We start from the raw sequence: 13,201 nt of genomic DNA on the forward strand, positions 1-13,201 counted from the left end.
ACGAATAAGAGATATAAACAAACCCTTAGTTACTGAGAGGTACTTGAACGACTACAGCTACTACCGACAGCTAACTTGAGTATAGTAACAGTTAACTTGGATAATCAAACCAAAACACCAACCGGCACGACCACATACATATCTGCTGAAGGCATCGTCTCGATAGTTGTCCCCTGACAAGGCTACCAATCACGTTCTCCATGATTCCTTCATCAAACAACAAACCAAAGAACTCGATATACTGTTCATTCTGTCCAAAAGGCCGACACCCCATTGGTACATTTTAGTGGTGAACGATATATAGGACCTGGGGTGAGTTGCTTCGGGATCTCTGGGCTGCTTATTGTATTTGCCGGGTGTGGCAGACCCTTGGCTTTTAGACGTTGCATGCTTTAGCTGTCTTCTATTACTTTATCCTTCAAGTTTCTCTTTTTATCATCTTTAAAAGTCAAGTAAATTATCTGGTGTACGTCCGCCATCGAGGTAAGTTCTGTTTTGTGAAATTGTAAATAATTCTGATGCAAGAATAAGTGTCAGCTGGAGTACGGGACCAAGCGCCATCTACGTATATACAAACGAAAAGAAGAGAGTAAAATGTATGTACATGAGCCACGATATTGGTTTCTCAACTGAATAGACGAATTCCAACAATAACTCTGACGGGTTTTATGGATTGTGAAAGAGTGAATGCCCTTGATTTTTAATCGGACACACATTGCAGGGGCTCATCACTAGCGAGGGGTGTGTCGGACACACATTGGAGGGGCTCATCACTAGCGAGGGGTGTGTCGGACACATATTGCAGGGGCTCATCACTAGCGAGGGGTGTGTCGGACACACATTGCAGGGGATCATCACTAGCGAGGGGTGTGTCGGACACACATTGGAGGGGCTCATCACTAGCGAGGGGTGTGTCGGACACACATTGCAGGGGCTCATCACTAGCGAGGGGTGTGTCGGACACATATTGCAGGGGCTCATCACTAGCGAGGGGTGTGTCGGACACACATTGCAGGGGCTCATCACTAGCGAGGGGTGTGTCGGACACACATTGCAGGGGCTCATCACTAGCGAGGGGTGTGTCGGACACACATTGCAGGGGCTCATCACTAGCGAGGGGTGTGTCGGACACATATTGCAGGGGCCAATCACTAGCGATGGGTGTGTCGGACACACATTGCAGGGGCCAATCACTAGCGAGGGGTGTGTCGGACACACATTGCAGGGGCCAATCACTAGCGAGGGGTGTGTCGGACACACATTGCAAGGGCCAATCACTAGCGAGGGGTGTGTCGGACACATATTGCAGGGGCTCATCACTAGCGAGGGGTGTGTCGGACACACATTGCAGGGGATCATCACTAGCGAGGGGTGTGTCGGACACACATTGCAGGGGATCATCACTAGCGAGGGGTGTGTCGGACACACATTGCAGGGGCTCATCACTAGCGAGGGGTGTGTCGGACACATATTGCAAGGGCCAATCACTAGCGAGGGGTGTGTCGGACACACATTGCAGGGGCCAATCACTAGCGAAGGGTGTGTCGGACACACATTGCAGGGGCCAATCACTAGCGAGGGGTGTGTCGGACACACATTGCAGGGGCCAATCACTAGCGAGGGGTGTGTCGGACACATATTGCAGGGGCTCATCACTTGCGAGGGGTGTGTCGGACACACATTGGAGGGGCTCATCACTAGCGAGGGGTGTGTCGGACACACATTGCAGGGGCTCATCACTGGCGAGGGGTGTGTCGGACACACATTGCAGGGGCTCATCACTAGCGAGGGGTGTGTCGGACACATATTGCAGGGGCCAATCACAAGCGAGGGGTGTGTCGGACACACATTGCAGGGGCTCATCACTAGCGAGGGGTGTGTCGGACACACGTGGACAGGAGCACGTGCAACTTTATTTTTACTTTCACAACCCATACAAACCCAACGGTGTGATTTCCCAATAACGTCTTTTGAAAACAAGTTTAAAACCACAAGGCCAAAACCTCGCTTTGAGTTAATGGACAAAAGGAATTCTTCACGCGATGGGAGTGAAGGTGAGGATGGTGCCCTTTCTACAGGCCACCCACAGGCGACCCTGAGAGTCCATGTTGAGAGCTGTGGGCTGCACCAAGAGGGGACAGCCCGGGGCCAGGTAGCGGTAAAACTTGAGTTTATCGCCCTTTACGTGCAGCACGTGGACACTGTCCGTGCCTTTGTCAGCCACCAGCAGGACCTCCCTGCCCCCCAGCTTGTAGAAACACACGTCGGACGGCTGACAGGCGGCGGTGGGAGGAGTGTAGGTGGACACGGGAGTGTGCTGGTCACGGCGGTACAGGAGCACTTGACGCTGACCGCCAGGTGACTGAGCCTCCTCCACCACAACAAACAGCTGCTCGCTGCTGTCCACGTCGAACACACGGTGAGTTCCAACCTTGATGCTAAAGAGTAGTGTGTCTTCTGTTTCAAACGGGTCTTCTGATGTTACTTTGACTGTTTTGATATCAGCGTCTTTGGCCGAAACTTTGATTAGTTTAAAGGTTGTGTTTTTGAGGGACTTGTCGAACGTTTGCAGCAAACTTCCTGTTTCCGTTGTCGTGCACATACCATTTGATCCATCTCTACATTTACATGCCTGTTTACCTAAGGTACTTGTGTCTGTATAAATGCTGGCTCCTTTTATGTCAAATGTTTCGCATGGTGCATCGTCCTTTCCTTTTCGTCGTGCAAACGACACCCACACAGTGTCATCATCAACAGGACACAGACTGAACACTTCAGTGTCATCCCCGTCTCCACAAGAAAACATCTCTTTCACCGTAACCTCGGGAACTGCTGTTTCCATCTGTACTATATGGACACTGCCGAAGAACTTTGTAACTGATTGTTCTATAGCATCTTCCGTCATTTCACGGTTCAGCACTGGTCGCCTGACGTATTTTCTCTTGTCTGACGTCAGGTTCTTCACAGCCTGGGGACTGCCCCGCCCCTCTCTCATCTCCTTGACAACAGTGAGCAGTTTACAGCTGGTGCCGCTGTCGATGGCTTGCTGTGTCTGTTGTTGCAGTTGACTCAGTTCATCCAGGTTGCTCTGCTTCATGTCCAGCTCCTTGCTGACTTGACTCTCAATCTCTCCACTGACCGTGTCGAGGGAAGCCATTGAGACATCGCGGACCTTGTTGGCCATGGCAACCAGCGTGGCGTGCTTATTTTTAATGGCTTCCTGTAGTGCTGCCTTCTTGTCCTGCACATCTTTCAGCTCTTTGCTCTCTGCAGACACTTCCGCAGTCATGTAGGATACCGCTTCCTGCAGGCGGGCCGCGTCTTTCTTTAGCTGTTCCTTGGCTTCAGTGGCAACCTCCGAGAGATCCTTAGTGTCGTGCTGCTTGTGTTTGGTCAGCACACACTTCAGACACACCGCCTGCTTGCAGTCAGTACAGTAAAGGTCCAGGATTTGATCAGGGTGAGTCATACACAGGGTTTTGCTTCTTGCTCTTTCTAGGTCATCGGAGTGCAGATAGAAATTGCTCTGAAAGGCGGCCACGCCTCCTGCGGGAATGACGACATCAAGACGACACTGAGGACAGGAGAATGACGCAGTACCGTGACATGCCGTCAGATCCTCCAAACACTTCAAGCAGAAGGTGTGGTGGCAAGGAAGTAACTTGGGGCAGGTGAATACTTCCAGGCAGAGAGAACAGATCAGAGACTCTTTTCTCTCCTCGCCAGCTAAGTGTGGCGGCGTACCTCCCGTTGCCATGGAAACAGGTAGAGTACAGGATAGAGAGTCCAGGGAGTTACCTGAAAACACACACACAAGGTTTAGAAACCTACATTTATTTGGAGAGCAATTTGGAAACCAGGGCATTATCTTTCTAAGACTGTTGTTTACATTTTGGGATAACACGATTGTACTTGTGTGTGTGTGTGTGTGTGTGTGTGTGTGTGTGTGTGTGTGTGTGTGTGTGTGTGTGTGTGTGTGGGTGTGTGTGTGTGTGTGTGTGTTTGTGTGTGTGTGACGCAAATATTCAAATCATGTTGTACATAGCATTCTGTTTTGCATAGACTCACATGGTTCATTGTTTTAATGGCAAGCGTTCCAAATACAAACACAGATGTACATACCCACTGAACATATACAATGACTAAAGTAGACCTTCACTTGACTTCCTTGCAAGTGGAAGTCATTTATTCTACTCGCAATGTTATTGACAGTAGTGCAATGTCAATATGTTAAAAGTCGTTCTTGTCAACACAACACACACGCGTGTCTGAACTTGCAATTTTCAGTGTTAACAAACGAAAGTAGCTGGTGAAGACATTTTGTTTTTATCTTAAACCGTTTTGGACGTCCATTGTACATGTGATTGTGTCTACGCAGAGTAAGGCCATGTGAGTGTTGTCATATAATGCACGTTAAAACTTTCTGAACTCTGGAAAGCAAATATGCAAACTGAGCGTTTAACATTCCTTCAACCTTTTTGGCTATGCGGGGTCGATTTAGGATTGTTTCCTTTCTTCGTTTACATGGTGGTCTCCGTGTTTGAAACGATGTACATTCAGGTATCTCACAGTAACATGAGTAAAGTTCTAAAAAGCTTATACCTGTCTAATAACTTGTAACTTCAAATCGTGTTAAACATCTTGATCACCTTTAAAAAGACTAATCAAATTGTCCGGGAGGAGGGGGGGGGGGGGGGGGGTCCCAGGTGTAATCTTTTAGTCCGTCTAAATCCAGTTCTTCTTCAGAAAAAAACAAAACGGGAAAAAAAATCATTTATAACATCAAGGTTGTTTTTGTGTTTTTTCTTTTGATTTGCCAAGCACATCATTGTGAGGCTTTTAATGAAAAGCCTGCATCCGTCCACTCACAATATATTTTCTTTCATCCTTCAACATTTACCACTCAAAAAAGTCCATAGAATTAGGATCCATGAAACAAATGAAAGGCATCTACGGATGTATAGATACATAATTGACCACACTCATTTGGGCATATATAATATAACATCAAGATCATATCGAAAACGGTACAAACACGCCGATAACATTTTTGTATCTTATCTTGTAGAGATGTTCCAGTGTTTGGTAAGTAGAAATGTGAACACATGGCTGCCTTGGTGTTGTGTGTATGCAGTGTACGTTTACATTTGGTTCTTGGTTTTTAAAGTCGCTTCAACCTACTTGGCTATGCGGGACCGATCAAATATTGTTTCCTGTCTCAGTTTACATGGTGGTTTCCGTGTTTGAAACTATTAACAAATTAGGTCTATCACAGTAAAATGAAGTTTTTTGAACACTTGTTACTTAAAATGTTGACCTCCTCACAAAAATTTAACAATTCTTAACCGAAGCGAACGTCGTACGTCCCAGTTTTTGTTTGTTTTTGTTTTTCAGAAAAAGAGTGGTTGCGACGACTGATTAGTAGACTCGGCTAACGCAGTAGCACGTTATCCGCCTGTCTGTATCGGGTTTCTGCAAGGCCACAAGCTCTCGCCATATTGGTACACACGTTTTTGTGGCCGCCTTTCAATTTAGGTTTTACTTATACACCAAGCTTTTTGTTCAAATGGAATCAGTTTAAACATATTAAAGTACGTTCTTGATTCTTACAACTGTAACATGCAAACATAAATTGTTAATATTTTTGCTAATGGAGTTTGTTGGAACGGAAAATATGACAGTGTTGTATAACACACCTGGATAGACTGTCATCTTCAATGCTCGGTCTCCCAAGGGTCCCATCTGAGTAATTCAGTTTGGCCACAAAGCACAGATACCCCTAAAGTATCCCTAATTTGTAAAAGTATTCACAGAGAGACATATGACCCTTACCTTTAGACTGACTCAAGTAGACTTTTCCCCTCGAGTTGAAATCACTGACTGCGTAATAGAAGCCACGCCGAGGAATGTCAGCCCGTATTTGTTCAAGCTAGAACCAGCTAAGGCCCTAGCGTGTACATAAACAACACATTGAGTGCATGAGTGTTTCTTCCTGAGAAATTCAGTGTCGACCTGTCCGAGTATATTACACCGCTTTACAAAGATACGACATTCAATACTGACATCACACCTGTTTCACAGACGTGGAAAATGGCACAGTACATTTAAACAACATTAAGTTGGTTGCACAGCGTGTTTAAATGACTTTCGATTAGCATCTTCGGCACAGAAACAATTAGCGATATGACAGACATCTTCGCTACGGTTTTCTTGGTTTCTAGTCTTGCGCCTGTTGACTGTCGTGTCGATCTACTCATAGTTACAAACTGGCGTGTTACACTGCAAGCTGAGAGCAAACTTTACACGCATAGAAGACGAAATGACACGATTAAAGCACAGTGCAGAGCGAAATAGGTCACACGTCAGTCAGCTGTCGCATTATCAGGTCAACACTCACGCGCGTCTCAATGGGTCGAGGGGGTCTTGAAAGGACAAGCTCGTTGGTTTAAACAGTATTTTATTCAGATACAAGTTTACAAAGCAATGGAATGTATGATTTAATAACGGAGCAAAACAAGTTAAACTGATGAATGTGCTCTTAGAGGCAAAATAATAAATTGGCTGACGATATTGTAAATTCTTATTTCAGACCAATCAAAACAACAATAATAAGAATAACGAAAACAAAACAAGAGGCGAAGCCTTCAAGGCTCACGTAAGAAATAGACAAACAGTAACACAAACTCAATAACTCCGTCACACATACACACCCACACACACAGTAAGCTTAGGTGACACTGTGCAAGAAAGAGAGACACTAGATCTAGATCTGTCTGTCTGCATGTAGCCTACTTACACTTACAGGGACACGACTGCCAAATAGTCTCGGCCCGCTCAAAATAACAATGACCGAGACCACACACACCACGCGAGAGAGAAAGACTACAGGGAGGCATGCCGTCATGATGCATTAATTGACGTCAAACACTTTTGACCGTGACGTAATCTTATGCGAGCTTTATCCATAGTCTTGGATAACCACTCACACATAGACTCGGAAATGTTAAAGTTTCTACCACAGACATACACACGCACAAACACACACACACACGCACACACACACGCACAAACGCACAGACAGACAAAGTTACGATCGCATAGGCTACACTTCGTGAGCCAACTAGTACTTCAACAACAACAACAACAGTGGAAACAAGTGTTAATTTGTTGGTTGAAAAATAAGGACATGATTCAGAGAGCAGTAGGTGGAGAAATGTTATTAAGTAATACGTGTTTATGGAACAGCAGTGATATAATGTATTGCGGCCAAACGCTGTTTATTAGCGATTGGATTAAAGCAGGCGTTTGTCGAGTAAAGGATGTATCTGTTAATAATGAGTTTTTGCCAATTAATGTTATGCAGCAGAAGGTTGGATGTAAGCCTGCAAGATTCTTTGAATATAGGGTCATTTGTACAGCAGTTAAAGCAGCTGCACTACGTACGCTCTGCAAATGGAAATGTATGTGGATTAAACGGTTTAAAGAATCTGAGTAAGCCTTGTCAATTTCGCAAATTAATTATGAAGAAAAAATATGTGGAGCCGGTTATAGTTAAATTTTGGGAAAATAAATTTGATTTCAGGCCGGGAAAAAAGCAGTGGTTAATGGTAAACAAAGTAACCACTGAAACAAGATTGCGAATGTTACAATGGAAAATATTGCACAATATTTACCCCACAAATATTGTATTGTATAAAATAGGTATTTCCTCGAGTAATTGTTGTATTTATTGTGAGAACAAAATTGATTATATTGAAAAAAAAGAAAAATGTGCCTGAAAATTATGTCCATTTGGAAATGCGTTGAGGATAAAGTGAATTGTACACATAATATGATTATCAAAATTACTGTAAAGGAAGTTGTTTTGGGCGTGTTTGAAAATTCACAAAGTTCCAAGGCACTAATAAGTTATGTGAATTATTTTATTGTGATAGCCAAAATGTGTGTTGGTATTTATAGATATGGTTCCCCTCTGGATATTGTATGCATTTTTGGTAGGGAATTGTTATATAGAAAAGTTGTTTAAGGCGTAAGGGTCACCCAGAATTTGGAAAAAAAATCGTTTCTCAGATATACTAAATTATGATGTTGCCAAAAGCTAGAACAATATCTCTATTTTCATGTGCAGTTTACATTTTGTCTCTAGCATACATAGTTTTCTTGCAATAAGTGCTCAAAGTAGGTTGGTGGGAATTAAAAATCCCTTTAATCAAGGGTCTGTTGAATGAAATTATCGGTTCTGATGATGAATTTGATTCCAAAAACTGCTCAGAACAGTCTGACACAGATGATGAATCAGACAGTAGCTCAAGTGAAGATAGTTTTGATTCTAATCTCTTGATGACCCCCCCTAAAGGACATAGACTGATAGATGTTGAACTGTTTGCTGTTTTATGTGGTGAAAGTTCGCGCGAAATCACAGAGCAGCTACACTGTCTGCATGATCAACTTTTTTAAATATTCACCTATTCCATTGAAACTTTGCACATCAAATGTTCACTTGACTGGCTATATTTTGTTCTAAAATAAAGGTGATAATCAAAAAAAATATAATTTGTTTGATTGTGTGATACATCATAATAACATATAGAATTATAGTATTCTTTTCTAATGCTACTAAAAGCAAAATTTCCAACAAAACAGAAAGCTTTTAGAACATAATGTAGGTAATGATGCTTTAAATATGAGTGCCAATTTATTTTTTAATTGGACACATACTTTTTTCCCAAGAGTGCATTGAAAAATGCTAAAATTAGCATTTTTGCAGGTTTATTTTGCCCATTTTGTTACGAACTAAATAATTCTTTCAGTTGTTCTACTTAATTTAGACATTCAAACTTGATGTTTTCTGAACATATAATGATTTTTTAAGAAAACTGCCAAACATCAAGCCAATTCATTGATTGAATAAAAAAAATAACAGTTTTGGTCCGACAATCTGGGTGACCCTTACGCCTTAAAATACATTTAGAAATAGTATTGTTAATATAGGTATATTTAAAGTAGAAACACTAATATACAAGTCGCGTAAGGCGAAAATACAATATTTAGTCAAGTAGCTGCCATTTTTCAGCAAGACCGTATACTCGTAGCATCGTCAGTCCACCGCTCATGGCAAAGGCAGTGAAATTGACAAGAAGAGCGGGGTAGTAGTTGCGCTAAGAAGGATAGCACGCTTTTCTGTACCTCTCTTTGTTTTAACTTTCTGAGCGTGTTTTTAATCCAAACATATCATATCTATATGTTTTTGGAATCAGGAACCGACAAGGAATAAGATGAAAGTGTTTTTAAATTGATTTGGACAATTTAATTTTGATAATAATTTTTATATATTTAATTTTCAGAGCTTGTTTTTAATCCGAATATAACATATTTATATGTTTTTGGAATCAGCAAATGATGGAGAATAAGATAAACGTAAATTTGGATCGTTTTATAAATTTTTATTTTTTTTAACAATTTTCCGATTTTTAATGACCAAAGTCATTAATTAATTTTTAAGCCACCAAGCTGAAATGCAATACCGAACCCCGGGCTTCGTCGAAGATTACTTGACCAAAATTTCAACCAATTTGGTTGAAAAATGAGGGCGTGACAGTGCCGCCTCAACTTTCACGAAAAGCCGGATATGACGTCATCAAAGACATTTATCAAAAAAATGAAAAAAATATTCGGGGATTTCATACCCAGGAACTCTCATGTCAAATTTCATAAAGATCGGTCCAGTAGTTTAGTCTGAATCGCTCTACACACACACACACACACACGCACGCACGCACACACACACGCACATACACCACGACCCTCGTTTCGATTCCCCCTCGATGTTAAAATATTTAGTCAAAACTTGACTAAATATAAAAAAGCAGGAAAAAAAAAGATCAATGAAGAAGAATGCTCCCCGCCAAAAACAAAAAAAAACAAAAAGTAAAAAAGAAAGGGTTGAAGCAGCCTGCATGCAACTGAGATAAAAAAAAATTTTAAAAATAAAAAATAAAAACGTAATTTGCAAGTCGAATTCACATCTCAAAAGACTGCACATGGCCCCACAATGAATGCCAAGAATTAAAAAAAAGTATATAAATAATATCAAATACTGTGATTTTGCTTGCTGGCATTGTGGAAGGAGCAAAGCCAAGAAGCGAAGCGAAGTGTTTATCTGTGCATCATGATGTGTCTGTTGTGTATCTTGTTTATGCACGTAAACAATTGAAAGATTGAGGTTCAAGTACATGTTACATTGTCAATTAAACTTGGCCAAAACTTGCAACAACAACAACAACAAAAAACCACAAACAGCACAGAAGCACGAAAAATAAAGTATTAAATATATACAGAGAGAAGAAGAGAAAGAGACCGAGAGAGACTGAGAGAGAGAAAGAGAGAGAGAGTGCACCCACTACAGATCAATTGCATTTCTAACATCAAATAGCATTAATCATTCAATAACCCTTACACACACACACACACACACACACACACACACACACACACACACACACACACAAACACACACACACGTAAAATCACAATCACAGTAACATAAATATGAGTTATACTTCAAGCCGTTTATTCAGAGAAAAAATCCCTGCGTTACGCTACATTCAGACCGTATCTACAGTCTCTGGTATTACCACGTACAAATCGATGTGAACTCGATTAACCTGGCTTGTCGTCACGTTCATAAGATAATTGCCTGTCATGTTTTAGAGTTTTGAGAAAAATGCAAAAAACTATTTTGGTTCCGGAACAATCTGCCGATCTCATTTTAGTTATAAGTTTCAAACTGCATATCTCGAGCGGTTGACAGAGGTATACGCGTGAGATAAAGAGCTGATAGCAACATATTCAATCAGCACAACTGCATAACAACCCTGAAAAATCTATTGCATACCTTTATATTCTCCAAACAAAGCTTTATGTATCAAAAAGGAAACAATTTCTAACTCAGAAACGAGAACGGCAGTTTTTCTTACGTAACCGTGGCAATGGTTTCCGATGGTCTGAGAGTTTATACTCTCTGACACATGACATGTACCCTTCTAGTAGCTTCCACTGTAGTCTCACTGCAGAAATGCCTTGGTATTGTTCTTATGAGCGTGACGTTATTCTCTTATTCTATAGAGATCTGTAAATAGCATTTCACACGCCAAAAACATCTTTTTCATTACGGAGCTAAAAAAATAAAAACTTAAAACATATTTCTTGTGTAAATCAAGCTCCCAGCTATACCCAAGGGGCGGAAGTTAATTGACACCTGTTGCTTTCTCTATTCAAACAGTTACATTGTCGAAGTTGATACTGGGATATTGAATCGGTAGTACATGCATTGTTTGCAAACGTACTATTGTTCTGTGAACTCGTAAGATTTAATACAAAAGGTCGGTTCGACAACAAACCTTTTCACATCTGTCACAAAGATGTGAGTAGCATATTTGTGAGGTGAAACCACGTCGTGTTTTTAACCTCCCTAAATGTTGTACAGGCGAGGGTAGCTGACCGGACTGGCGTTATTCACGTGTTTCGGGTGTTGCACGTAAAACTGGCTTAGCTTGATGTGAGTTGTGTTTGAGACATGTAGCTGGTCTGGGGTAAATAACGTCACAGCGTGTGAGATTTCCAACCGGGAAGGTTGTTCAGCGTGTGTCAGACTTGTTCTGGGAACAAGTACTCTTTCAAGAGACGGGTCTCTTAAGGTAAATGATTTACTATGTTGTATATTATTGACGTTGGAATACATAGCTGGAGCGTAAAGGTTAGTGTGTATAAAGTGCACCCAATCTTAGTGTGAAGCGTTGAGAGAATTCTTGATGTAATTGTTTCACGGTTTTTCATGGGGAATTTCTTGAACATAATTGCTAGGCATTTATGTTATGTTTAAGACGGTCATGCTTTGTATGGGGAGTGTTATTCATTGATTAAGTGTTAGTTGGATATTGAATCTGTACGGAATGTGAACGTGGAATGAACGAGAATGTATGAGTGGTACATGAACGTTTGGAAGAAGAGATGGTTTTAGAGAATGTTGTATTAAGACTTGGTTAAATTCTTTAGGAGTTTCCATGAGGGTTTTCCATGGCGTATAAGGGAGGGACCTTACACGAGAGAAGCGCTAGACGACGGTGGAAGCAAGGGACCACCTCTGCGCAGATGACTAGACGAGTGGAGTCTTCATCGAGACCGGTCGTAGCTGACGACGGTTGTTTCCGCTACGGGCGGAAGGGTTTCTCGGAGAAACCTGGAAGGTGTGTGTTGGCATCTTCAGTGAGAGGTGTGTTGGCATCTTCAGTGAAAGGTGTGTGTTGGCTTCTTCAGTGAAAGGTGTGTGTGGCATCTTCAGCGAAAGGTGTGTGTTAGCATCTCTGTGTGTTGGCATCTGAATTCATTATTCTACGAGGATTCAGCGAGACAAGTAAGTGAACTGGCGACATGCAGTGAGCCGTGAAACGAACTCGTGAGTGTCCGCTGGTACCTTCTTGTGTGCGTTAAACTCTATATTTGAGAAAGTATTGTTATAATAGGTATTTACATGCCTTGAGTGAAAGTTGGAGGATTGTGCGAACTGTGTGTCGAAAAGTTGTTTCGTATTGATGTAGGTAAAGTGAAGAAGTATAATGTTGTTTTTGGTTGAGGAAATAATGAGCCTGCATCCTCCCAAGTTCTGTTTTTGAAGTGTTTGGTGTGAAAGGGTAGAGACAGTGCAAAAGGGCAGAACACGCATAATAAATTCACATGCAAACCACTTCGTGACAACATCTAGAAAGTAGAGCTCAAATAAGCCCAACTGAGAAGCGACCATCAACCGCAAATTTGTACAGATTTTGTCAGTGAAACCGGCTGATCCGTCTTTTAAAACACGCTTGTATCGTGAAAACACGTCTTTTCTTGTACGCCTTTTGACATAATTAAATTCTTTGGTTCTCACATTTGCTCATATTAGATTTGAATACAAAACAATGAATACAATTTTGATACAATACAATGAATAACATTTGAAAACAATACTGCACGTATTACAGTTTTAATACTACATGAATATTGTATGTACGCACTTTTGAATGAATGACTAAAAAGTAATACAAGGCGTGTTGGATAAATAAAACGTACGCTGATGTGTAATTTCTCAATTCTTGGCAAGTTTATTTTATTTTTCCCTTTCTCTTGCCTAGAAATTCGAGTTGTTGAATTGTTTTCTTCAAAT

At 41.5% G+C, this 13,201-nt stretch overlaps 1 protein-coding gene across 1 annotated transcript; it reads right to left on the minus strand.

The window, feature by feature from the left end:
* Positions 1-2,035: 2,035 nt before the first annotated feature.
* Positions 2,036-3,757, minus strand: LOC138977018 (tripartite motif containing 13-like). Its single transcript, XM_070349907.1, has one exon. It carries the CDS (start codon positions 3,755-3,757, stop codon positions 2,036-2,038), a length of 1,722 nt encoding a protein of 573 aa, XP_070206008.1.
* Between the last annotated feature and the right edge of the window lie 9,444 nt (positions 3,758-13,201).

Source organism: Littorina saxatilis, linkage group LG9 (assembly GCF_037325665.1).
Source record: "Littorina saxatilis isolate snail1 linkage group LG9, US_GU_Lsax_2.0, whole genome shotgun sequence".
NCBI lineage: Eukaryota > Metazoa > Mollusca > Gastropoda > Littorinimorpha > Littorinidae > Littorina > Littorina saxatilis.